Below are 27,276 nucleotides of genomic sequence, written 5' to 3'. Positions count from 1 at the left end.
GTTTTGCTTTATTTATGAAAAAATGTAAAATTTATTATAAAGGAAAATGGTGTGGTTATAAAAATTTGATTTTTTTTCCTGCTCTTTACATCACTCAAATTACTAAAAACTCCAATAAGGCAGTTAGGAAGCTTAACATTTAATCGGCTGCAAATTTCTACAACACCTATAGGGGAATAACAATAATCCTCTGCGCAAAACACAGAGATTAAGACAAAACAGTACACAGACAAGAATATTCACCATAACCAGAACAAAACAAATAGAGCAAACAAAGTACCATATCACAAAAACTGTTATCCACTTCTATTTGACACTAACCCTAACTCTTATGTTACATGTATTAGATGTGTATTTTCCTACAGTCATTCATTTATAATCATTTGTAATCACCTGTGACCTCTGTTTCTATTACTGGAATGTTCTACACTACTCCAGAAGTCTTCAACATTCCAGTGAGTTACTTCTGTACTGCAATCATAAATCCCCACCATCCCCTACTAGGTGATAACTAGATAGTAGAGGGGGCTATACCTTGGTTTGGGTTATTGTGTGTAACACTGTATGTGATATGTTTCTGTGTCTGATGTGTAACCTGCTTGATGTATTGGAATAAACCTCAAGAAATATTGGTCAGCACTTGTCTTTGCTGACCATGAGTGCATTTTGTGACAGACCCTTTTAAAGCAATTCCCCAAGTACTCCAAATAAAGGGCCAAATTATGCATTCTTACCACTTAAGACCCAAAACATTATCAGAAGACAATATATTAACCCCTTATCACCAACGCTAGTTTTTAGCTCAATGACCAGACTCGATTTTTCAAATCTGACACGTGTCACAATAATTGGTTATAACTTTGGAATGCTTTAACATATCCAGGTGATTTTAAGACTGTTTTCTCGTGACACATTGTAATTCATGTTAATTATAAAATGTAAGTGATAAGTTTTGCGTTTCATTCTGAAAAAAAGTGAAAATTTGTCAAAAGTTCGTAAAAATTCTTCATTTTTTAAGTTTGAAATGTTCTGATAATTAACAATTACGGTGGTAGATGTATCAATACAGACCCAAAACAAATGCTTAATTAAAAAACTATTGCTATATGCAAGATTCTGCATCATTAAGAAATGGATTGTAAAAAGTCCTCCAACCACCAATATGTGGATTAGAATATCTAACCTGTCTCTACAAGGAGAATGGTACAATCTAAAGACTGTCTCAAATAAGAAAGCTGTGCAATTTAAAAAGATGTGGAAAAATTGGATAGAAAATAACTTTACAGTGGAGGAGTTGTACTTTATTGATTAAGAGAAAAAGAGAAAGGAAATAAGGGAAGGTCTTGGTGGGGAGATCTGGGGTGGAAGAGAGAGAGAGATGGGGTTGTTTTTTGTTTTTGTTTTTTTTGTTTGTTTTCTTTTTTTTGGGGGGGAGGGTTGGGGGGGGATAAAAATAAATAAATAAATAAAAGTACTATATGACAAATAGAGTAGGAAAGTAGGAGAAAGACTCTTGTATACTGTGCTTAAGATTGCGGCCAGTGTAGTGTAGAATTATTTGTAATTGTAACTGTAAAATTGTTTAGAAAAGAAACATTGTGATACGTGCATTGATAGGAATTCTTTACCTCTTTCTAATCTTTTGTTAATTTTTGTATGTGAAATTTTTAAATTAAAAAAGTAATAAAAAAAAAAAAAACAATTACGGAATGTCTGCTTTATCTCGAGATGATATTTTATGCATCCTGTCATTTTTCTAGGATGTTATGAGGCACAGAACTTTAGGTGCGATTTTTTTCATGAAATTCACCAAAAATCATGGACAACTCCGCTTCCAAGTGACTTTGAAAGGCCTAAATATTAGTAAAACTAATTACCCAACTATAGAAACTTCCCCCCTCAACGTATGTACAACATCTTCTATTATGTCTATTAACCCTTTAAGTGTTTCACATGGGTTAAAACAATATGGACCTGCTATTTAGAAACTTTAGAATTTTTTTGGAAAATATATTCATTTAGGCCAAACCTGATAACGTCATAATAAATCAAATGAGGAAATGCTCTGCAACCTTTCTGCTCTGCCAATTTCTCCCAAGTGTACTGATACCCCATATGTGGTGGTAAACTGCTGTATGGGCGCACTGCCGGGCATAGAATGGAAGTAGCGCCATTCACAACAGATTTGTATTGTCACATTGTACAAGCTATAAATTAAAATGCGAACATATGAGGGCTTATTATTTGCAGGATGAGATACTATGTATAGATAATTCATTTTGGGGGTCTATAGCTTATTCATGAGCTTTTATTAACTTTTTCAAGGGGGACACAAACAAAATCATCAATTTTTATTTTTGATTTTTAGCATTTTTTTTCCTCTGCTCACCGTAAAATAAAAATAATATTTCATCTTTATTCTCTAGTTTTTCGTGTTTGTTTTTTTAAGTTGTTTACCAAGCGGGTTCAATATTGATTTAGATTTATTGTGGAGATTTCACGCGGTGATACCAAATATGTCCTTTTTTGTGTTTGTATGCTTTATTTGCATTTTTTGTGTAACTGGGGTGATTATGGGACTTTTATTTTATTTATTTAATTATTATAAAATTATTATATAATTCTCTGGACCCGATGTTCGTAGAAAGGCGTCACATCAGTAGAAGTACCCTTAATGACCGCCAAAAAAAGCTGATTGAGCGGTCATTAAGGGGTTAATGACAGAAAACCAACAAACTCGGTATGACTTGAAGATCCACGAGGAGACGAAGGCTCCATTCCGGAGCCGAAACGCGTAGTGTTTTACCCTTTACTTTTTAATAAAATTGCTTTTATGGATATTCTCAGTCAGTGTGCAGTGCCTTCCAGAACGGGACGTCTCCTCTTGGATCTTCCCTACACAGCCAAGTCCGCCAACTCTGGTTTGCCTGGACCCGAGTCCCGTCGGAAGCAGTCCCTCAATCTATTTTATGACACGCTCCATTTTTCACTAAACCAGGTGAGAGATATTCTACTATACATTTCCCTTATCAAACGAAATACACTTGAATCCTCTGCGCTTTTTGTCTCCCCCTCCCATTGGCCACGTTGTTACATACCTGTGGATCCCCATATTAACGCACACAACGCCAGCCCTCTGTCTTTATGACTTGAGCCAAACTGTATTGATTCCTGAGGGCACTTGAAACTGACTCTGACTGCCTTTGAATGCAGTAGAATCTACTCTGGTAACCAGGAGAGGAGGATACAATTGCACTAAATCCAGGCAAAAGCTTAAGCAAAATCAATAGGGTCAATCAATAGAGTCAACCAGGGTTCTGCCCAGAGACAAATTTATTACAGATTTATTAGTAAAACTCAAAGCAGGAACAAAACTTTGGAAACAGACTAATAGAGAACCTGATTACCTGAAAACCAGAAAGGATTACCATTCAGGCACTGAAGATTGTCAGATGAAGATCTTGGTCTGGTGGGTCCACAAGACTTTGCACAGTTTATAACAGTACAGACACAGGGGGATTCTTGAGACAATCTCTCTCTGTTTTAGCATCCATAGATCTTCGGCAGCTACCTCCCAGCAAGACATATTTTAGACCTGCTCTCTGGAAGAGGATCCTGTGTTGGGGACATTCTTTACGTGTGGCAGGACACCCAGTGATGCAATGTTCCGTGGCCCTCATCTCCCGCTACTACTGGTGGCCAGACCTGGTCAAAGATGTTTGGGAGTTTGTGGGATGTGGGATTGTCAACAGAAGTAACAGTCCAGGCGGTTTAAGACGAGAGGCTAGTTGCAGGCACAATAGGAGTATTGTGCCCGCAACTAGCCTCTCGTCTTAAACCGCCTGGACTGTTACTTCTGTTGACAATATCCAGGCGCCCATGGTCTCATGTGGCAATGGACTTAAGCACCGATCTGCCTGTCTCCTTGGGCAGTACTGTCATCTGGGTCGTGACGGACCAGTTTTCCAAATTTTTTTTATTTTGTTCCCGTTCCACGTCTTCTGTCTTCCCCACGGCTTGCCAGTTTGTTCTTCAAACATATCTTCCAGCTGCATGGTGTTCTTCTACACCTGGGGCAGATTTATCAAGTTGTCTGAAAGTCAGAATATTTCTAGTTGCCTATGGCAACCAATCACAGCTCCCCTTTAATGAGCATGAGCACTGGTAAAAGGAAAGCTGAGCTGTGATTGGTTGCCATGGGCAACTAGAAATATTCTGACTCTCAGACAGCTTGATAAATCTGCCCCACAGTGTCCAATCGAGGAGTCCAGTTTGTGCCAGTTTCTGGCGTTCCCTGTGTAACCAGCTGCAGGTCAACATTGATTTTTCTTTTGCCTACCATCCTCAGTCGAATGGTCAAGTAGAGAGGGAGAACCAGACTTTGGGCTGTTACCTCCGCCACTTCATCTCAGCCCGTCAAGACAACTGGGCTGATCTACTACCATGGGCTGAGTTCCCCTACAATTCCCTGGTCTCGGGGTCTACTGGCTCGGCTACATTCTTTGTGGTTTAACGGACATATTCCTTGTCCTGCTCTTCCGCTGTCTACTCCCTCTGATGTCCCTTTGGACTGCCAGTGCCATAGTTAGTACTAAGGAACTGAGATCAGGATGCTCAATTCAAGCATCCCTAAGTGGCTCAAAAGTTCCTACCTAACCTGCGGGCTGTATAAGCCGGGGGTTGCAGGACTGGCCATACTCTGCATCTTTAACCCCTACGGGACTCAGCCTCTTTTGGCCTTAAGGACGCGGCCCCATTCTTCAAATCTGACCTGTGTCACTATAAGTGGTTATAGTTTTGGAACGCTATGAGATATCCAGGGGATTTTGAGATTGTTTTCTCGTGACACATTGTACTTCAAATTAGTTTAAAAATTTGGATGATATCTTTTGTGTTTAGTTATGAAAAAAAACTAAATTTGGCAAAAATTTGGAAAAATTCTTTATTTTCAACGTTCTAAATTCTCTACTTTTGATGCAGATAGTCATAGCTCCCAAATAAATTCATAACTTACATTTCCCAAATGTCTGCTTTATGTTGGCATGGTTTTTTAAGATTCCACATATTTTACTAGAATGTTATGAGGCTCAGAATTTAGGTATCATTTTTCACATTTTTTGTAAAATCACCAAAACCTGTATTTAGATGGACCTGCTCAACCTCTAATTGACACTGAGAGGCCTAAATAATAGTGGGACTCGTAAAATACCCCATTATGGAAACTACACACCTCAACGTATGAAAAACCACTTTTAAGAAGTTTGTTAACGCTTTACGTGTTTTATAGGGGTTAAAACAAAATGGAGGTGCAGTCTGCAAATTGTAATATTTTTTCACAATACACTCATTTTGGGTGGAAAATTAAACATTTACAATGGATTAAATGAATAAAGGTTCCACAAAGTTTGTTACCCAATTTCTCCCGAGTACACGGATACTCTATATGTGGTGGTAACCTGCTGTATGGGCGCACGGCCGTGCATAGAAGGGAAGGAGGCGCCATCCAGATCAGATTTGCTATGTCACATTGTACAGGCTATAATTTTTTTCTTTTTTTAATGTGGACCTATAGGGGCTTATTTCTTTTGCCACTTTTCTGGTACGTAATTTGGGGGAATCTATAGGCTAATTGGTGAGATTTTATTAACTCTTTGTTGGTGGAGGAAATGAAAATCATCACTTTTCAGGAAGATTTTTATGGGGTTTTATTTTTGGCTGTTTACCATACCATAAAAATAGTATATTATTTTTATTCTATGGGTCGCCACGATTACAAAAAGACCTCATTTATATAGATTTTTTATTTTTTTTCCCATTTTTAGTGCATAAAAAGTAATTTGGCAAAAATGTTGTTACTTTTAGCATCACCGTCTTTCATATGCATAACTTTTTTATTTTTCGCCTCACAAATCTGTTTAAGGGCTTATTTTTTGCAAGAAGGATTGTTCTTTTTAGTGGTCTTATTTTAGAGTGCATAACATTTTTTAAATCCCTTTTTAGAGCATTTTTATAGGGTATTAATTGAAAATGATCTTTTTTCTGGAGCTTTTTTTTGTTTTGTTTTTTACGGGGTTAACTTTGCGGATCTAATAACGATTCTGTTTTATTATGCAGATTGTTACGGACGCAGGGATACCAAATATGTGGGGGTTTTGTGTATTTTATTCAATTGTACCGAATAAAAACCAATTTGGAGAAAATCTTGTTCATTTTAGCATCATCATCTTTTCATATGCATAACTTTTTTATTTTTCGGCTGACAAATCTAGTTAGGGGCTTATTTTTTGCGAGAACAGTTGTTCTTTTTAGTGGGCTTATTTTGGAGTGCATAACATTTTTTAAATTACTTTTTAGAGCATTTTTTTTATAGGGTATTAATTAAAAATTATCTTTTTTCGGAACGTTTTTGCGTTTTTTTTTCTACGGCGTGTAACGTGCGGGTTCAGTAACGATTCTGTTTTATTATACAGATTGTTACGGACGCGGCAATACCAAATATGCGGGGTTTTTTGTGTTTTTGTGTTTTTTATACTTTATTAAGTGTTTTTATGGGAAAGTGACATTTTAGGGGCTTATATTTTTATGTATTTATTTTTTATTTATTATAATGTGTAGTGTTAAGTGTTTTTGCATATTTTTACTTATACATACTTGAACTTGAACCAGTGATGCTCTGATCACTGGTTTAAGTTCAATACACTGCTCTACAATACTATTTTATTGTAGAGCAGTGTAAACTGTCAGAGCAAGCTTGCGCATGCTCAGACAGTTTACAGTCAGACCCGGAAGGGGTCTGACTGCCATGGAGACCGGGCAGCTCCGGGGCACATGCCAGTCCTCGGAGCTGCCCAGAAGTGGATCGGATCCCCCGGTAAGCGGCACGGGGGATCCGATCCACAGCGCAAACACCCTTACACGCCGCGGTCATGTTTGACCGCGGCGTGTAAGGGGTTAACACCCGCGATCGGAGCCGGCTCCGATCGCGGGTGTTAGCGCAGGCGCAGCCAGTGCCAGAAGCAGGACGTTATAGAACGTCCCCGTGCGCTAAGCATCTAGCCCCGGGGATGTACTATAACGTCCTGGTGCGCCTAGGGGTTAAGGGGAGCACGGGGGCAGTGGCTGGGGATACTTATTCCGGGGTGCAGAGATAGCCAGACCTCTTTCTGGACTGCTCCGCGCTCAGGAAAGATCCTTCCCGCCCTCCCAGTGTTATGTTTTTGTTGTATTTATTATAATGTAAATAATGTTTGTTGGTAGTCACAGCTAGGCCCATGGCGGAATCTTTGACCCTCTCAGGATTTATCACAGATCAACTCATGGATCAACTAAGACATGCCCCCCGTGGAGGCGGGGCCTGGCATGCTAGGTGAAATTAGAAAAGGGTGTAAGGTTCTCCATTGGTCCTTATAGTTTTTACAATGTTAAAGATTAAAGCTGTGGACTTCCTCCCAACAAGGAAGTCTTTGTGTTATTTGTGCCGGTTTTGTAAAGCTAAGGTACAGTCACATTAGTATGGTAAGTCCTGCTTAAAAAGGGCCTTCAAAGAGGGTTCACAGCAGTTTATTGTTGCATAGTGCTTGGGTACCTCCATACAATACTCCTCAGCTACGCGTTTGCCTTGTTGCAACAACAGAAGCTGGAATTCTGCAGGTGCAATATGATCAGGCTCAGCATAAATGGATTCAAAGAGATTAATTCCTACGCTCCTACAGGAAGATTCATGGGCCAGGACTGGGGAACTCCTTGCACTAGAAAGACAACTATTGCTACCATCTGGGCTTGGTGGCAAGTGGACTAACTGAAAAGTACAGTAAAGATGACTTCTGTAACATTTCAGATTCCTCATTGTCACATGAGAAACGATCCAGGAGAAGCATTTTTACCATATGCCGTTGGTCAGCAAGAGGTGCTTGCAGCAGCTTTGGCCTGTTGTTGCAAAATAGCATAGATCTGGTTACCCAGCTCAGAAATGTTTTTATAAAGTTGTTGTTAAAGGGAAAACGTCTTGACAAAGGCTTCATGTAGAAGCTGAAATGTTGTGTTGTGTTTTGTTTGGAATAAATCCACTTGTTTTTTCATTCACTACATAAAGTGCTGCTGAATTCTTTGAATTTATTTGTTTTTACTTACCAGTGCAGTCATCTAGCTCTAAACACAACTGCATTCAAGAGTAGATATTCTGGATGTGCTTGATTTTCATTCCAAAAAACAATTCAATTGCATCAATAACATGGCCTTAGGCTGCACTGAACCATTGAAGGGGGGATTCATTAAGACTGGTGTTTAGAACACCAGAATTAAAATTACCCCCCAATGGCAGTCATGTGACAAAATTCACTAAGAGGATCTAGCCTCTTAGTGAAAAAAAACTGTCAATGAGATTGTCTATAGCCCCAGCTTGTGACACCAGTGAGGGAAGGATGTTCTAATGCAAACTGCACCCCCCTCAGTGAGGCACATTTAGTTAGTGAATTGTTGTTACAACTCATAACTCTTCACAGAAGATTCTTAAAATGATACAACCATCTTTAGTACTCCATTCTTTATCATCCTATATCAAACCTGGGAGTGTTACCTATAAAACCGGCTATGTAATCTAGTGAGGTTCATGGAAAGATACAATCCTAAAATTTTAAAGGGATGAGGGACAATGACAAATGACCATATTCTGGTACTAACTTCCATGGGATCCCCTTCATCACACACTGGGGTGGTCAGGGGTGACCATTAGTAAACTCCACTACAGCACTTTAAATGTTAACACCCAAGATTGGTACCAGCACCAATCACAAGTGTTAACGGAGAGTAGAGAAAACAATGGACCTGTGATCCGTTTTATGTGACTGGAAAGTCAAAATGTTAAAATAACTGCCTTCTCTGAAGGATGCCCAGCTGTTCTTAACATATATTCACAGCACTCTGAAAACATGGTACCGTAGAATAGCTTTATATGTACATTTGCATGTATATTTATTTATATTTGGATAGGCTATCCTTGCAATTTTTCATATTTATAAAATATTAGCATTTTGAAAAAAAAAATTGTCTACCTCATTTTTTTAAAATAATTTTTGTTATATAATTTCATTTCAGTGCCATTTGGCTCCTGGTTTGACCACATAAAGGGCTGGATGCAAATGAAAGACAAAAAAAACTTTTTGCTTGTTACCTATGAAGATCTTAAACAGGTGAATAAAAACATTTTCCATTAAAAAATAATAAAAAAAATATTGTATGTATGCTTTTTATTTTCTTTTTCTCTTGATTAATGGAAACCTCCCATTCAAATAAACCCACACAAAATAAATACTAAAAAAACTAAGATTAAAACGTTTTGCCCTTGTCCCTAAATGTTTCCTTTTCATTTCGGAAATGTTAAAAAAATCAGTTTGTGAACTTGTATGCATTAGATGTGAGTCCAATCATAGTAAGTGAGTCCCGTATACATTCATTGTTCCCTGCAGTGCTCTGTCTCCTTGTTCCTGATTGTCAGGTCTCACTGCTACCAACATGCTACCAGTATGGAACTAGTACTTAGGGACCATCCTAATGCCAATGTTCATGATTTGGGGAGAAATCAAGAAAAGATGCCAACTCTGGGGACAGGTGGAATTTACACCGCTATGGGGAAATAAAGTACTTAATGTTCCCATAGAAATAAATTTAGAGAAATGGGCCAGTAAGGGAGTAAGATACGTTCAACAGATGGTAGAGGGAGGGAAGATCAAGCCCTTTTCCAGGAGAAGTTTGGCTTGGAGGGAGATATGTGGTACGGATATATGCAACTAAGAGGGGCATTTAATAATTACCCTAATAATTATGTTATTGTAGAATCCCCACCATTAATAAAAATGTTGTATGATGCCCTCTCCTCTAAATTGAAAATGGCTAAAATTTATAAAGACCTGATTAATAAACAGGGGGAATGGAGAAATACGAGAAATAGAATGTGATAAATGGGCATTGCTCCAAAAAGAACTTCAAATAATCCTTCAAATAAAAAATTGTTAATTTTGAATAAATTGTATTATTCCCCTAGAAAAATCGCTAGATGCTATAGGGGTAAGGATTCTAGGTGTAACAGATGTGGGGAGGGAGCTGCAGATGATATTCACATTTTTTGGACATGCAGTAAAATTAGAGGTTATTGTGAGAAAGTATTGTTGGTAATAAAAGATATTTACAAAATTGATGTTAGGCCTAAATTAGAAATATGTATATTGGGTTTATTAGAAGGAAACAACAAATTAAATAACATGAATATAGCAGTAAAGAAACTGCTATTTAATGCTAGATTTTGTATAGTTAAGAACTGGATAAATAAAGACTAGAGATGAACGAGCACTAAAATGCTCGGGTGCTCGTTAATTTTCCCGATGCTTGAGTGCTCGTCTCGAATAACGAACCCCATTGAAGTCAATGGGAGACTCGAGCATTTTTCAAGGGGACCGAGGGTCTGCACAGGGAAGGTTGGCCAAACACCTGGAAACCTCAGAAAATGATGGAAACACCATGGAAATGAACAGGAAACAGCACTGCAGCATGCATGGATGCCTCTGAGGCTGCTTAATTGCACCATTATGCCAAAATTATGGGCAACAGCATGGCGATGACAGAGTGACCGAATGAGGCCCTTACACTATAGAAGACGGCATGCAGAGGCAGCAGCAGCGGCAGGCTAGAGAGTGGCATGGCGACATACCCCAAATGGACTCAGGCTTCAAACCAATGGGTGGCAGAGAGGAACCAAAGGAGGTGAGCAAGAAGCGCTGAAATGATTTCCTATGTCAACAAAAGGTTGACGGTATATTTAGTCGATAACACAGCATGGTGGCGACATAGTGACAAAGTTCCATAACGTATCTGGTGAAACACACGAAAAATGAGCCTGACACAGCTCGTGTCAGGCTCCACGACATGTGGAGGCAGCCATGGAGACGACTTCCATGATTAAGAGTGACAGTATGGGGCATCCATATTGCGCTGCTATGATTGAAACTTCAGGTCTCCAGCATGGCGGCGACAGATGCGCTGAGTTCCATTATGTATCTGGTGAAACACCTGAAAATTCTGCCTGACAGCTCGTTTGATAAGGGGATGATATGCTGTATATCCTCTCGCGCTCCAGCGTCTGGGGTATAGAGAGTTGAAAGTTGCGCATGGAGACATTGGTGAACGCTGTAGAGGATCGTGGAGGCGAAATGGACAGGAAACAGCAGGGGCAGTATGCATGGATGCCTCTGAGGCTGCCTAATCTTGGGATGGAGCTGGCGGTCCGTTGCAAGGCGAGCTTTCGCCTGTCCAAGCTCCTGTCTTTCGGCTCCTCCCCACCCAAAATGGGCCTGGGGGCCAGAAGCGTTAACTTTGAAAAAATTATCATTTTCCAAGCAGGCGGGGGCTACAAACAGCACTTCTAAGAACCTTTTGAATAAGATCAAGTGTAGTACTGTTCTTATAAGTTTTGGTTATGGCAGGTGAGGGGAATGTAAACAGATGCGCAAGAAGCACTAAAATAATATCGGTAAATGATAAAAGTTTGCCAGTATATTTTGTGGATAACACAGCAGGGTGGCGACAAAGTTAACAAGTTTGATGTGGAAGCCATGAAAACAACCCAAATTTCTGCCTGACTCAGCTCGTTTGCTAAGGGGACGATGTATGGAGGCAGCTATATAGACGACTTTGGAGGCAGCTATGGAGATGATGTGTGGAGGTAGCAATGGAGTCAACGTGTGGAGGCAGCTATAAAGACGATGTGTGGAGGCTGCTATGAAGACAATTAAATTTGGATACTGCCTACTGTATGTGGCAGTCCAAAAAGTTTTCAAACCAGAGGAGCAGGTAGGTGGTCCTCCAGAAAAATTAAAAACATAGAGTACTATAGCTAGAGTCAGTTGGCACTGGCAAAAAAAGTCAGTTTCCTCTGCTTTAGTGTACAAAGAGGAGGAGAAGGAGGAAAATGAGGAGGAGTGCATGCATTATTCAGGTTGAGCTTCTTTCACCTGGTGGAGAATGGAAATCCTGAGAAATCCAGGCTTTATTCATCTTGATAAGCGTCAGCACTATCAAGTCGACAGGCGTGTATGCTTATCAGTGATGATGCTCAGAAAACACGCTAGCGGCAGGGCAGGCAAGAACCTCCAAGGCGTACAGCGCCAGTTCGTGCCACATGTCCAGCTTTGTAACCCAGTAGTTGTAGGGAGCTGTGAGATCATTTAGGATGATGGTATGGTAAGCTACGTACTCCCTCACCATCTTTCTGTAAAGATCAGCCCTACTCTGCCGAGACTGGGGACAGTGTCTTGCTGGGGTGATATAAAACTGGCAAAGGCCTTGTAAAGCGTACCCCAGCCAGTGCTGGACAAGCTGCCTGCTCGCCTACTCTCCCTCGCTACTTGTCCCGCAGAAGTACACCCTCTGCCGCTAGCGCTGTCAGAAGGGAAATACTGTTTCAGCTTGTGCACCAGGGCCTGCTGGTATTCATGCATTCTCACACTCCTTTCCTCTCCAGGGATAAGAGTGGAAAGATTTTGCTTGTACCATGGGTCCAGGAGAGTGAATACCCGGTAATCGGTGCTGGAATAAATTCTTTGAACGCGAGGGTCACGGGATAGGCAGCCTAGCATGAAATCTGCCATATGTGCCAGAGTCACTCCCCTCATTGGTCTGACTGCCCATTTCCTCCTCCTCCAACTCCTCTTCTTCTGCCCATACACACTGAACAGTAAAGGACTGAGCAATGCTCCCCTCTTCTGTCTCGCCAACATTCTCCTCCTCTTCCTCCTCATCCTCCTCCACCGTCTCTGATATGCGCTGAGAAACAGACCTGAGGGTGCTTTGGCTATAGACAAGGGAATCTTCTTCCCCCGTCTCTTGTGACAAGCGCAAAGCTTCCGACTTCATGCTGACCAGAGAGTTTTTCAACAGGCCAAGCAGCGGGATGGTGAGGCTGATGATTGCGGCATTGCCGCTGACCACCTGTGTTGACTCCTCAAAGTTATTCAGCACCTGACAGATATCAGACATCCACGTCCACTCCTCATTGTAGACTTGAGGAAGCTGACTGACCTGACTACCAGTTCTGGTGGAAGTTGACATCTGGCAGTCTACAATCGCTCTGTGCTGCTGGTAAACTCTGGATAACATGGTTAATGTTGAATTCCACCTCGTGGGCACGTCGCACAACAGTCGGTGAGCGGGCAGTTGGAGGCGGCCCTGAGAGTGGCAGCATCTGTGCTGGACTTCCTGAAATGCGCACAGATGGGGCGCACCTTTGTGAGCAAATCAGACAGATTGGGGTATGTCTTGAGGAACCGCTGAACTATGAGATTCAACACATGGGCCAGGCATGGCACATGTGTCAGTCTGCCGAGTTGCAGAGCCGCCACCAGGTTACGGCCGTTGTCACACACAGCCATGCCTGGCTTCAGGTTCAGCGGTGCCAGCCACAGATCAGTCTGCGCCGTGATGCCCTGTAATAGCTCTTGGGCAGTGTGCCTTTTATCGCCTAGACTCAGCAGTCTGAGTACAGCCTTCTGTCGCTTAGCAACGGCACTGCTGCTGTGCCTAGAGCTACCGACTGATGGCGCCAGGCATAGTAGACCTGAGAGACCTGGACCGAGGTAGGCCCCGCAATCCTCGGCGTCGGCAGTATATGTCCAGCCCCAGGGTTAGACTCGGTCCCAACCTCCACCAAGTTAACCCAATGTGCCCGGCAGCACTCGTCCACGTGTCCGTGGTCAGGTGGACCTTGTCAGAAACGGCGTTGGTCAGGGCACGGATGATGTTGTCTGACACGTACTGGTGCAGGGCTGGGCGACACATCGGGAAAAGTAGTGGCGGCTGGGGACCGAACACTGAGGGGCGGCCGCCGCCATGAGGTTGCGAAAGGCCTCGGTCTCTACCAGCCTATAGGGCAGCATCTCCAGGCCAATTAGTTTGGAGATATGGACGTTGAGGGCTTGGGCGTGTGGGTGGGTTGCACTGTACTTCCTCTTGCGTTCCAGCATCTGGGGTATGGAGAGCTGAACGCTGCGCATGGAGACATTGGTGGATTCTGTGGAGGATCGTGGAGGCGAAGGTGTGGTTTTCACACGGGAGGTGTTTGGGCCGGGGTCCTGGGCAGGGGGCTGCCTAGCAGAGGCAGCAGGTGACACAGGGGAAGGAGCAGTGGTGTGCCCGGCCGGAGGTGAACGGCCTTGGTTCCATTGAGTGGGGTGTTTAGCATTTATATGCCTGCGCGTACTGGTGGTGGTTAAGCTGGTAGTGGTGGAACCCCTACTGATCCTGGTGTGGCACAAGTTGCACACCACAGTCCGTCGGTCATTCGGTGTTTCTTTAAAGAACCTCCAGACTTCCGAAAATCTAGCCCTCACCACGGGAGCTTCACTACATGAAACATTTGGCGCTGATGCACCAGCTCTGGCCCTGCCTCTCCGTCTGGCCCCAGCACTGCCTCTTCCAACCTGTTCTGCTATAGGACTCGCCTCCGTCTCAGAAGCACTGTGTTCACCCGGCCTATTAACCCAGCTTGGGTCTGTCACCTCATTATCCTCCGATCCCTCAGTCTGCTCCCCCCTCGGACTTCCTGCCCTGACAACAACTTCACCACTGTCTGACAACCGTGTCTCCTCATCGTCCGACACCACTTCACACACTTCTTCCACTATGTCAATAATGTCATCATCACCCACAGACTGCGACCGGTGGAAAACCTGGGCATCGGAAAATAGCTCAGCAGCAACCGGACAAGTGGTCTGTCCAGAAAACAAGTGGGAAAGGTGCAGAAAACAGTTCCTCAGAGTATGCCAGTTCAAATGCCAAATTTTGCTGGGAGGGGGCAGACTGGGGGTAAGGAGGCTGAGGTAGAGGAGCTGGAGGAGTGCTGATTTTGGTGACATGGGTGGACTGCGTGGAAGACTGACTGGTGGACAAATGGCTAGAAGCATTGTCCGCAATCCACGACATCACCTGTTCGCACTGTTCTGGCCTCAACAGTGCTCTACCTTCGAGTCCCAGTAACTTGAGACATGAACCTAGGGAGTATAGCTCTGCGGCGTCCCCCTGCTCCCTCATCAGTAGGTGGTGTCTCACCCCGCCCAGGACCACAGCCTCTGACCCCTGCAGTAGTTGGACGCCCACGCCCTCGTCCTCTACCCCTAGCCCTCAGGTTCAACATTTTCAAAATTAAAGTGTAAATTGTACATTTTTTTGTGTTTTTTTTGTGTTTTTTTGTGTTTTTTTTTTTTTAACAAAACAATGCTATCCTATTGCTATGGCTAGTTTCTAACCTACACTGACAACACACAACAGGATTTTGTGCTGTGCCTGATGACTTTTAGTTTTGAAAAAAAAAAAAAGAAAAAGCAGACTGTGCCTAATTCAATCAAACCCCTAATAAATTGTCCCACTTAGGTGTTTGAGATGGATATGTGTGTCACTAACAGCTAAATATAACGTTCGCAAGTCTCCCTGCAAATTCCTCACAATATGGTACTAGCTGCAATACTAGTGCCAATCAAGGCCAGCAACAAGCAAATCAACAAAAAAACGCTATTCTAGCCCTAACAAGGGCTGTTGGGTTCTTGTAGACTCACTCCTGCCTAACAGTAAGCTAATATAACAGCCTAACGCTATCCCTGCAGCAGCAGCAGCTCTCTCCCTAACGACATCCAGACAGAGAATGATGTGAGCAGCGCGGACAGGGGCTAGTCTATTCCAGGGTCACCTGATCAGGCCAGCCAACCACTGCTATCGACGTGTAAGGGTACCACGTCATGCTGGGTGGTGTGCAGAGTCTCCTGGCTTGTGATTGGCTCTGTTTCTGGCCGCCAAAAATCAAAACAGCGGGAGATGCCATTTTCTCAAGCTGGCGAAGTATTCGTCCGAGCAACGAGCAGTTACGAGTACGATAATGCTCGAACAAGCATCAAGCTCGGACGAATGTGTTCGCTCATCTCTAATAAAGACCCACCCACCAAAGAAATGTGGATAAGCATGACAAATAAAACAGTACAGATGGAAAGGTTTATGATGCACAAAAGAAGTGCAAAAAGGAAGCAAAGATTTGACTGTATATGGAGTTCTTGGAATACTAAATATTTCCCACAAATGGAAATATTTGATTGAGGCTGTGATGAAGTCTGTAAAAATTGTAACAATGTGAGATGAGAATTAATGTAAGGTGTCCAGGGGGAAGAAGGGAGCAAGGAACAGGGTGTAGGTTTTTTTTTTTCTTTCTTTCTTTTTTGTTTTTTTTCTTTTTTTTTTTTTTTTTTTTTTTTTGGGGGGGGGGGTTTAGTTGATTATAGGGGTGGGTCATATATTTACAATATAGAGTTAAGAGAGGTAGTTAGTTGAAGAAGATTGCTATTGGGGAAAACAGCGGCCAGACACGAGGAATGTAGAGTTAAAACAAAATACAGATAAGTAAATAATATAGATATAATTTGTTTTGTTTTTTCTGTGGTATATAAATGTGGAGCCGATGGTAATGTGCGCGTATGGCACTGACTAGTATTGTGTATATATATAGTATAAATTGTAAACTGACTATTTGAATTTAATAATTAAAAAAAAAAGAAAAGAAAAGATAAGTAACAATTTTAAACACAATCAAGACGGGACAAAAATAAATATAAAAACACTTAAAAAGTACACCAGAGGGGTGTACAAAGCTGCCAAGGGCCAAGTTGCCCTAGAAACCCCCTACTACAGTCTGCCAATAGTAAAACTATAGTAACCATAAGGACCAGAATATGAATAACCATATAGAGCTAAAGTGCAAAAGATGATGCATGAAAAGTGCAATTTGAACAATATAACAAAGCTCTGATGCATTGATCCCTACCTGCCCAACATATACAATACCATGTTGTCATAGAATGAGACAATAAAGCAAGGCAGGCAGGTGTAGGCAGAGAGAGGGGGGGGGGGGTAGGAAGACCCCAGGCGTATTGTCACCTATTTGGTGACTTCCTCAGGGGGAAGGCCACTCCTTGACATGTTATTAGTGAGGGGAGGCCGCTGCTGCACAAGTTATGAGTGAGGGGGACGGGCAGCTGCTGGACATGTTATAACTGAGGGGGTCTGCCACTGGACATGTTATCAGAAAGGGGAGGCCACTGCTGGACATGTTATTAGTGAGGGGAGGCCGCTGCTGCACAAGTTATGAGTAAGGGGGACGGGGCAGCTGCTGGACATGTTATTAGTGAAGGGAGGCTGTTGCTAGACATGTTACTAGTGAGGGAGGGGGGCCGCCACTGGACATGTTATCATAAAGGGGAGACTTCTGCTGAACATGTTATTAGTGAGGGAAGGTCACTGCTTGAAATGTTATTAGTGAGGGGAGGCCACTGCTGGACATGTTATTAGTTAAGGAAGGTTGCTGCTGGACATGTTATAACTGAGGGGGTCTGCCACTGGACATGTTATCAGAAAGGGGAGGCCACTGCTGGACATGTTATTCGTTAGGGGAGGCCGCTGCTGGACGTGTTATAAGATAGGGGAGGCCGGCGCTGGACGTGTTATTAGTAAGAGGAGGCTCCTGCTGGACATGTTATTGGTGAGGGGAGGCCGCTGCTGGACATGTTATTAGAAAGGGGAGGCCGCCGCTGGACATGTTACTAGTGAAGGGAGGCTGCTGCTGGACATGTTATTAGTGATTAGGGGCCACCACTGGAAATGTTATTAGTAAGGGGAGACTGCTGCTGGACATGTTATTAGTGAGGGAAGGCCACTGCTGGATATGTTACTAGTGAGGGGAGGCCACTGCTGCACATTTTTTAGGGGGGTAGGGCTGCTGCTGTACATGTTATTGGTGAGGGAGGTCGCTGCTGGACATGTTTTATTGAAGGGATGCTGCTAATGGACATGTTATTAGTGAGGAGAGGCCACTGCTGGACATTTATTAGTGAAGGAAGGATGCTGCTGGAAATGTTATTAGTCAAGGGAGGCCGCTGCTGGGACATATTATTAGTGAGGGGAGGGCGCTTCTGGACATGTTATTAGTGAGGGGAGGGCGCTTCTGGACATGTTATTAGTGAGGGGAGGCCACTGCTGGACATATTATTAGTGAAGGGAGGCTGCTGTTGGACATTTTATTTGTGAGGGGAGGGTGCTGCTGGACATGTTATTAGTGAGGGGAGGCCACTGCTGGACATGTTATTAGTGAGGGGAGGCCACTGCTGGACATGTTATTAGTGAGGGAAGGCTGCTGCTGGATATGTTATTAATGAGGGGGGGCTGCAGCTGGACTTTTTATTAGTGAAGGGAAGCTGCATCAGGTCAGCTTATACTTGTCTATATGTGGTATGTGTATTTTTGCTCACAGTGAAAATCCCAGTAGATCAGCAGTTTCTGAAATACTCAGACCAGCCCTTCTGGCACCAACAACCATGCCACGTTCAAAGGCACTCAAATCACCTTTCTTCCGCATACTGATGCTCGGTTTGAACTGCAGGAGATTGTCTTGACCATGTCTACATGCCTAAATGCACTGAGTTGGCGCCATGTGATTGGCTGATTAGAAATTAAGTGTTAACGAGCAGTTGGACAGGTGTACCTAATAAAGTGGCCAGTGAGTGTATATATGTATCTGTAGGCTGTCTCTAACCATCTGTGTGCCCAGAAGTGTCTTTTAGTGACTGTCTGTTAGTGGGCGGCAGTCTCTGTCAGTGACTGTCTGTGTGGCCAGCAGTTTCAGAGCTCAAATTTCATTTTTGCACAGCTGTTTATAAAATTACAGCTGATCTCTGATTGGTTTCCCTGGGCAACTGGAACAGTTTTACCTCAGACATTTCTGATAATCTCCCCCTATCTCTGGATCCCTATCTAATTCAAGTCACACATAAGTTGTCTTCAACTCATTCCTTATAGTAGCCAATCACAGCTCAGAGCTCATATTAATGACCTGTGGCAAAACAGAAACCAATCATGGGTCAGCTTCCAACTGCCACAGCAGCAGCAAACAATGGCTCCTGTATATGGTGGTTAAAAAGTGGATTTTGGAAAGTGCAGGGTAAAAATTTTGGCTCAAAACATGGTCACAACTGTGCAAAATTTGGTGATTGTAAATGCGATGGTACAGATTCCTTTAGAATACACACACACATCAGCTTTATACAGTATATTAGAATATGTGTGTATATATATATATATATATATATATATATATATATATATGAGATTTGGCCTAGTAGAGACATAGCAGAGATTTGTGATGAAGCTCAAGACAGTAACACCAAAGTTCAGTCCAAACAGGTTTCATCTGTGTTTATTCCAGGTCAGGGCTGTAGTGTGCTCTCCAGCCTCCTTTCAGAGCCAACTCTCTCAGCTTTACTCAGCAGCTTTATGTAGCCTGGTTAGGCAGCTCCCACCACCTGTGTCCAAGGTGCTGGACAACACAACCTCCGCATTAAGGCCTTGCATAGTAGGAAAACCCAGGGGAAACATATCGCCAATCCACAGTTAACCCCTTCAGTGTCTCATATACCCTCCCCCTCTGTTTGACTCTGTGGGGTAAACACCTTTGGCCATCAGACAATAGGTATGAGACAGGGCATCGGCATTCCCATGTAGTTTCCCTGCTCTGTGTTCTACCATGAACTTGACATTTTGTAACATTAGGAACCACTTTGTGACCCTGGCTTTCCTCTCTTTAGCCTGACCCATCATGGTGAGGGGAGAATGATCGGTTACTAACTTAAACTGTCCCCTTTCAAGTAACATCTTAGAGATTCCAGGGTCCATCTGTTTGCTAAGCACTCCCCCTCAACTATACTATTGTTCTTCTGAGGGGGCTAAGAAATGTCACCCTCTACTACTTGGGACAAGACAGCCCCTAAGCCCACGTCAGAAGCATCAGTCTGCATAAAAAAGGTCTTGGTGATGTTAAGGATAATCAGTACCGGTCCCTTGCACAAAACCATTTAAGGCGCTGAAACGCCCCCTCGGCCTCTTCACTCTAGTTCACCATCACCGACCCGCTACCTTTGGTCAGGTCAGTGAGGGGTGCCGCTATTGTCACAAAATCGGGAATAAATCGGCGATAATAGCCGACTATGCCTAGGAAAGCCCTCATCTGCTTCTTGCTCAAAGGTTGTGGCCACTGCTGTATCACCTCCACTTTATTTACTTGGGGCTTGATGACACATCGCCCATACTGAAATAACCCATCAGGAGTAACAAAAGCTGTCTTCTCTTTAGCACTGTTACTGAGGGGTACCTGCCAATACCCTTTGCTTAGGTCAAGGGTGGAGAAGAACCTAGTCTGACCCAGTCAACAGTGGGCATAAAGTAGGAATCAAATTTTAAACACCTTGTTCAACTTCCTAAAGTCGATGCAGAACCGCAGGAAACCATCAGGCTTGGGAATTAATACAATAGGACTCGACCAGTTACTTTTAGACTCCTCGATAAGCCCTAGGTCTAACATCTGCCTGACTTCTTTGGATATTGCTTGTCGGCCTGCTTCAGGGACCCAGTAGAGTTTTAGGTGTACCCGGACTTGAGATTTGGTTATGATGTCATGCTTGATGACTGAAGTACGACCCGGTAAGTTAGAGAACACATCAATGTTTCAGAGAACAAACTCCTTCGCTTCCTGAATCTGGGCCCCGGAAAGGGACTCCGAGATCCGTACTTCAGGCATCGGATATATCTACCTCCGGTGTCACATTTTTGGGGTCAGACGCTTTTTCTACTCCCTCGGTTGTCAAGGATTTGTCAAGGATTTAACCCACTCTGTCGCCTGGGTTAAAGGTCATGGGTCTGGCTGATCTATTGTAGACCTTACACTGGGCCTCTTGTGCCCTTGTCATGTTCTCCTTTACAAGGGGCATCACCGCCGCTATGCGGTCCTGCATAATTTCTCCTTAGCTACGTCCAGGAGCCCACGTGGGGAAAAGCCATATAACAGCTCAAAGGGTGAGAAACCTGTGGAAGACTGGTGTACCTCACGTACGGCAAACAACAGATAGGGCAACAAACAGTCCCAGTCCTTCCCACCTTTGCTGACCACCCTCTTTAGCATCCCCTTTAAGGTCTTGTTGGAACTTTCGACCAGGCCGTCTGTCTGGGGATGATATACAGAGGTGCGGAGCTGTTTAACATGCTGTAATTTACACATGTCCTTCATTACCTTAGACATGAATGTGGTTCCCTGGTGAAGATTTCAAGATTTCCTTGGGGAGGCCTGTGCGGGAGAATACCTGGAACAGCTCCATAGCAATGGTTTTGGAGGAGGTGTTTCTTAATGGAACCGCCTCTGGATACCACGTAGCATAGTTATGGGGATGTTGAACCTTTTAGAGACCGAGTGCCCAAACTACAATCAAGACCCACTTATTTAGCGCAAAAGTGCCAACACAGAAATTTAATTTGTGATTTATACTGCCTTCTCTGTCACAGCTCCCTGAGGACACCGATAAAGCAGCAAATAGAAGAAAATAGAAGAAATTTGGATGATCATTGTAGCTTCCCTCCAGGGTCCCATAAAGAGGAGGAATTGTCAGGGTCTGATCAGGAGCTACGATGATAATCCAGATCTGTCCACATCTTCCCACTCCTCCAGTAGTCCCAGGTAGCTCTGTTACTTTAAAATAGCTTTATGCTGAGCAAGTCCTGGGCTGTCTAGGACTGCAGGAAGATACCTGGAGTCTTCTCTGGTGATGGCCTGGGTGCCCACAGAAAGGGCTCCGAGTGCCATCTCTGGCACCAGTGCCATAGGTTCGCCACCACTGGTCTAGGATAACCAGGATGTACAGGAGTTAGTTCACATTCGGGGCAGGAGCTCCAATGCTTGTTTTCCTCCTCCCACACCCCAGGCCAGTATAATCTCTGCAGGATCCTCTCTCGGGTCTTCTCAGCACCTAAGTGACTTCCTAGCACATGTTTATGTGCCAAATCTAGCACCACCCTATGGTGAGATTGGGGTACTACAAGTTGCTCAACCTCCTCTCCATTTATCTGGTCAATCCTGTACAACAGATCCCCAACAATCACAATTTGGGGGTATATTTTGTCAGCCCCTCTTATTTGGCACCCCATTTATCACTTTAACATTCTCCTGTGCTTTAAGCAACGTAGGGTCCTGGAGCTGTGCAGCCCCAAAATTTTTACGGGAAATCTCAAGGTCCGGCATGTCGGGCTCCTCCTCTTGACCCTCGGCCTCATCAGCTAAGACCTCTAGGGGAGGGAATTCACCACCTGGGGTAACCCCTACTGCTGGTTTGGGTACTTTGGCCTCAAAGGGTTCGGGGGCCAAGGCCGGACATATATCATGTCCATTATCTGCAAATAGCACCTGAGGTGGGTCTTCATCACCAGAGGTCCCAGAACATTGGTAAGTTTCTGCCAATAATAGCCTCATGAAACAGGTACCCCACCACCGCCACTTTATGGGTGATAGTACCACAAAGTGTATGTAGGATGATGATGGCAGTGGGATATTCGTGAGTGTCCCCTATATACGCCAAGTCCAGGATCAACTAAAGTTCCCTGCACCAGGGTGACCAGGCTCCCAGAGTCTAGCAAGGCTTCCACCGTGTGACCACCGTTTGTTACCATACACACTTGGGGTTCTTCATCCGTGACTGATTTGGTTGCCAGAACCGGCCTGGCTGCAGTCCATTGGCTCCACTGACAGGGGACACTTGGCAGCGATATGGCATATTTCACGGCATCGCCAGCACTGTATACGTCTGACACCTCTCAAGCCTTGTTGGTTGTCTGTGTAACCAAGACCCCACGGAACCCCCTCCCAATCTGACCTGTTTGCCCTTTTCCGCAGTAGCAGTCTTACCAAATGGTTTGGTGCCCTTGTCATTGGCACTGCTTTGTGCGGGAGAGGCAAGTAGAAGATCCTCTGTAGCCTGATATCTCTCCACCAGGGACACAAATTCCTCAGCATCGGTGGGACCGGCCTCTCCAACCCATCGCTGGAGCTGTGAAGGTAGAGAGTGGGTGAACTTGTCAAGAACAACTCTCTCGACCAGCTGTGCAGTCCTCTGGTTGTAGCCACTTCCGGACAAGATGGATCAGGTCATGCATTTGGGAGCATGGGGATAGTTTTACTGAGTAAGCCCACTGGTGGACCCGGCTGGCACAAACTTGTATGGTGACCCCAAGACGAGCCAGAATCTCTGCTTTTAGCCGGAGGCACTCACGGGTGGATAGAGGCGCCAGAAGCTATAATCCTTGAAATAGTCCACTGGAGGTTACAGGATATAGAGAAGCAAAAAAATTCCTACAGTTCAGTGCGTCTTTTTGAAGTTTTATTTTATTGCAGTTGATAAAAATTTTTAAAGCAAAGCGCTTTGGCTCCACACCGGAACCTTCATAAGGTTACAAGCAAATAAAAAATTATGATTATACACTTATTGAAGTATATGGTTAGCTTATGGCGAGCCTTGGTTTCATACCTTGGAAATACGTCAAGATTCCTATGGTAAGTAGAAATAGGTCAGATGGAGTCATCAATCGTTTAAAACAATTGATAAAATATATTGATATACAAAAAGAAGAAAATCAACAGAATTGAGATAACACTAACCTCCAGGAGCACAAAGGCATTAAGGATACTATACCATTGAAGAGTATGTTGCTATAGACACTTATCCTGCGGGGGTATTCTACAATGGCTGATTACATATTGAACTAATACCTTATTAAGAAACAGTCCACCACTGTTACTTTTACCTATATTTCGGTCTTCTGTTCATCCATAATCACCCACCAGAGCACGTTCACTGTTTGGTGTTTGCCACGATAAACTGGGTCTATATGTCCTTTAACCTGTTAACGCTGCATCTGAGACACGGTGACAGCTTGGAGGAATGGGCAGAAATCGCTAGGGGACTCACCTATGACATCACACGACCGATTGGATTGATCCTGCGATGTTGATTGCTGCGATTGGCCAGTCAATATAGACTGGCCAATAACAGTGCTCTATGACACTGTGGGGCAGTTCAAAGTAGCTCCACGCTCTCCAATGTGTTAGGGGGAGGAGGTAGTAGATCTTAGGAATGGTAGTAGTGCAGAGGAGGTTGTAGTGCAAAGGAGGCTGTAGTGTGCATGAGTTTGTATACTATTCCCCCCATCGTACGTTTTACCTTTTTCAGGTCAAGGAAAATCATGGCGCATAAAACCTACACAGCACTGGAGGCATAAAGTTATATTTCCTCCGATACCGAATCTGCTAGTGGTGATGAGCATCTATTTTATTTGTCCACCTCTTCATCCCATACTGAACTCTGTATTGTGTGTTAAAGGAAACCTACTAGAGATGAGCGAACATACTCGTCCGAGCTTGATGCTCGATCGAGCATTAGCGTACTCGTAACTGCTCGTTGCTCGGACGAGTATTTCGCCCGCTGGAGAAAATGGCAGCTCCCGCCGTTTTGCTTTTTGGCGGCCAGAAACAGAGCCAATCACAAGCCAGGAGACTCTGCACTCCACCCAGCATGACGTGGTACCCTTACACGTCGATAGCAGTGGTTGGCTGGCCAGATCAGGTGACCCTGGGATAGACTAGCCGCTGCCCGCGCTGCTCGGATCATTCTCTGTCTGGATGCCGCTAGGGAGAGAGCTGCTGCTGGTCAGGGAAAGCGTTAGGGTGTTCTATTAGCTTACTGTTAGGCAGGAGTGATTCTACAGCAACCCAACAGCCCTTCTTAGGGCTACAATAACGTTATATATTTTTTTTTTATTTGCTTGTGGCTGGGCTTGCTGGCACTAGTAGTGCAGCTAGTACCATATTGTGAGGAATTAGCAGGGGGACTTGCTACCGTTGTGTTTAGCTCTTAGTGACACGCATATCCACCTCAAACACCAAAGTGGGAAAATTTATTAGGGGTTTGATTTCAATTAGGCACAGTCTGCCAGTTTCTTTTTATTTTACGTTTATTTTTTTAATAACTCAGTGTCATCTCATCTTGCATAGTAGTGTGCTTTAATACTTGGCTAGAAAATAGCCATAGGAGAATCCAAACGGCTTACTTACGCCTACAGTAGCGTTATATATATTTGATTTCTGGTTGATCTGCTGGTGGCTGTAGTTGCTGCAGTGCATCTACTAGCAAATTGTCAGCAATTTGGAGTGAGACTTGCGACCACTGTGTTTTGCGCTTAGTGACGCACATATCCATCGCAAAGACCGAAGTGGGAAAATTTATTAGGGCCCGGGGTTGTATTTCAATTAGGCACAGTCTGCCATTTCCTTTTTTATTTTACGTTTATTTTTTTCATAACTCAGCGTCATCTCATCTGGCATAGTAGTGTGCTTTAATACTTGGCTAGAAAATAGCCATAGGAGAATCCAAACGGCTTACTTACGCCTACAGTAGCGTTATATATATTTGATTTCTGGTTGATCTGCTGGTGGCTGTAGTTGCTGCAGTGCATCTACTAGCAAATTGTCAGCAATTTGGAGTGAGACTTGCGACCACTGTGTTTTGCGCTTAGTGACGCACATATCCATCGCAAAGACCGAAGTGGGAAAAATTTATTAGGGCCCGGGGTTGTATTTCAATTAGGCACAGTCTGCCATTTCCTTTTTTATTTTACGTTTATTTTTTTCATAACTCAGCGTCATCTCATCTGGCATAGTAGTGTGCTTTAATACTTGGCTAGAAAATAGCCATAGGAGAATCCAAACGGCTTACTTACGCCTACAGTAGCGTTATATATATTTGATTTCTGGTTGATCTGCTGGTGGCTGTAGTTGCTGCAGTGCATCTACTAGCAAATTGTGAGCAATTTGGAGTGAGACTTGCGACCACTGTGTTTTGCGCTTAGTGACGCACATATCCATCGCAAAGACCGAAGTGGGAAAATTTATTAGGGCCCGGGGTTGGATTTCAATTAGGCACAGTCTGCCATTTCCTTTTTTATTTTACGTTTATTTTTTTCATAACTCAGCGTCATCTCATCTGGCATAGTAGTGTGCTTTAATACTTGGCTAGAAAATAGCCATAGGAGAATCCAAACGGCTTACTTACGCCTACAGTAGCGTTATATATATTTGATCTCTGGTTGATCTGCTGGTGGCTGTAGTTGCTGCAGTGCATCTACTAGCAAATTGTCAGCAATTTGGAGTGAGACTTGCGACCACTGTGTTTTGCGCTTAGTGACGCACATATCCATCGCAAAGACCGAAGTGGGAAAATTTATTAGGGCTCGGGGTTGGATTTCAATTAGGTACAGTCTGCCATTTCCTTTTTTATTTTACGTTTATTTTTTTCATAACTCAGCGTCATCTCATCTGGCATAGTAGTGTGCTTTAATACTTGGCTAGAAAATAGCCATAGGAGAATCCAAATGGCTTACTTACGCCTACAGTAGCGTTATATAAATTTGATTTCTGGTTGATCTGCTGGTGGCTGTAGTTGCTGCAGTGCATCTACTAGCAAATTGTCAGCAATTTGGAGTGAGACTTGCAACCACTGTGTTTTGCGCTTAGTGACGCACATATCCATCGCAAAGACCGAAGTGGGAAAATTTATTAGGACCCGGGGTTGGATTTCATTTAGGCACAGTCTGCCATTTCCTTTTTTATTTTACGTTTATTTTTTTCATAACTCAGCGTCATCTCATCTGGCATAGTAGTGTGCTTTAATACTTGGCTAGAAAATAGCCATAGGAGAATCCAAACGGCTTACTTACGCCTACAGGAGCGTTATATATATTTGATTTCTGGTTGATCTGCTGGTGGCTGTAGTTGCTGCAGTGCATCTACTAGAAAATTGTCAGCAATTTGGAGTGAGACTTGCGACCACTGTGTTTTGCGCTTAGTGACGCACATATCCATCGCAAAGACCGAAGTGGGAAAATGTATTAGGGCCCGGGGTTGTATTTCAATTAGGCACAGTCTGCCATTTCCTTTTTTATTTTACGTTTATTTTTTTCATAACTCAGCGTCATCTCATCTGGCATAGTAGTGTGCTTTAATACTTGGCTAGAAAATAGCCATAGGAGAATCCAAACGGCTTACTTACGCCTACAGTAGCGTTATATATATTTGATTTCTGGTTGATCTGCTGGTGGCTGTAGTTGCTGCAGTGCATCTACTAGCAAATTGTCAGCAATTTGGAGTGAGACTTGCGACCACTGTGTTTTGCGCTTAGTGACGCACATATCCATCGCAAAGACCGAAGTGGGAAAATTTATTAGGGCCCGGGGTTGTATTTCAATTAGGCACAGTCTGCCATTTCCTTTTTTATTTTACGTTTATTTTTTTCATAACTCAGCGTCATCTCATCTGGCATAGTAGTGTGC

General features: G+C 43.6%; 1 protein-coding gene across 1 annotated transcript in view; it reads left to right on the top strand.

Annotated features, from left to right (window-relative positions):
* LOC140065818 (sulfotransferase 2B1-like) overlaps window positions 1-27,276 on the top strand; it is a 76,805-nt gene that overhangs the window by 33,151 nt on the left and 16,378 nt on the right. The window contains exon 4 of the mRNA XM_072113376.1: window positions 9,094-9,188. Coding sequence (XP_071969477.1) covers window positions 9,094-9,188 — 95 coding nt within the window. The remainder of the gene's footprint in view (window positions 1-9,093; window positions 9,189-27,276) is intronic.

The sequence above is a fragment of the Engystomops pustulosus genome, chromosome 6 (assembly GCF_040894005.1).
Source record: "Engystomops pustulosus chromosome 6, aEngPut4.maternal, whole genome shotgun sequence".
Taxonomy (NCBI): Eukaryota; Metazoa; Chordata; class Amphibia; order Anura; family Leptodactylidae; genus Engystomops; species Engystomops pustulosus.
This window is presented reverse-complemented; position numbering and strand designations above follow the sequence as displayed.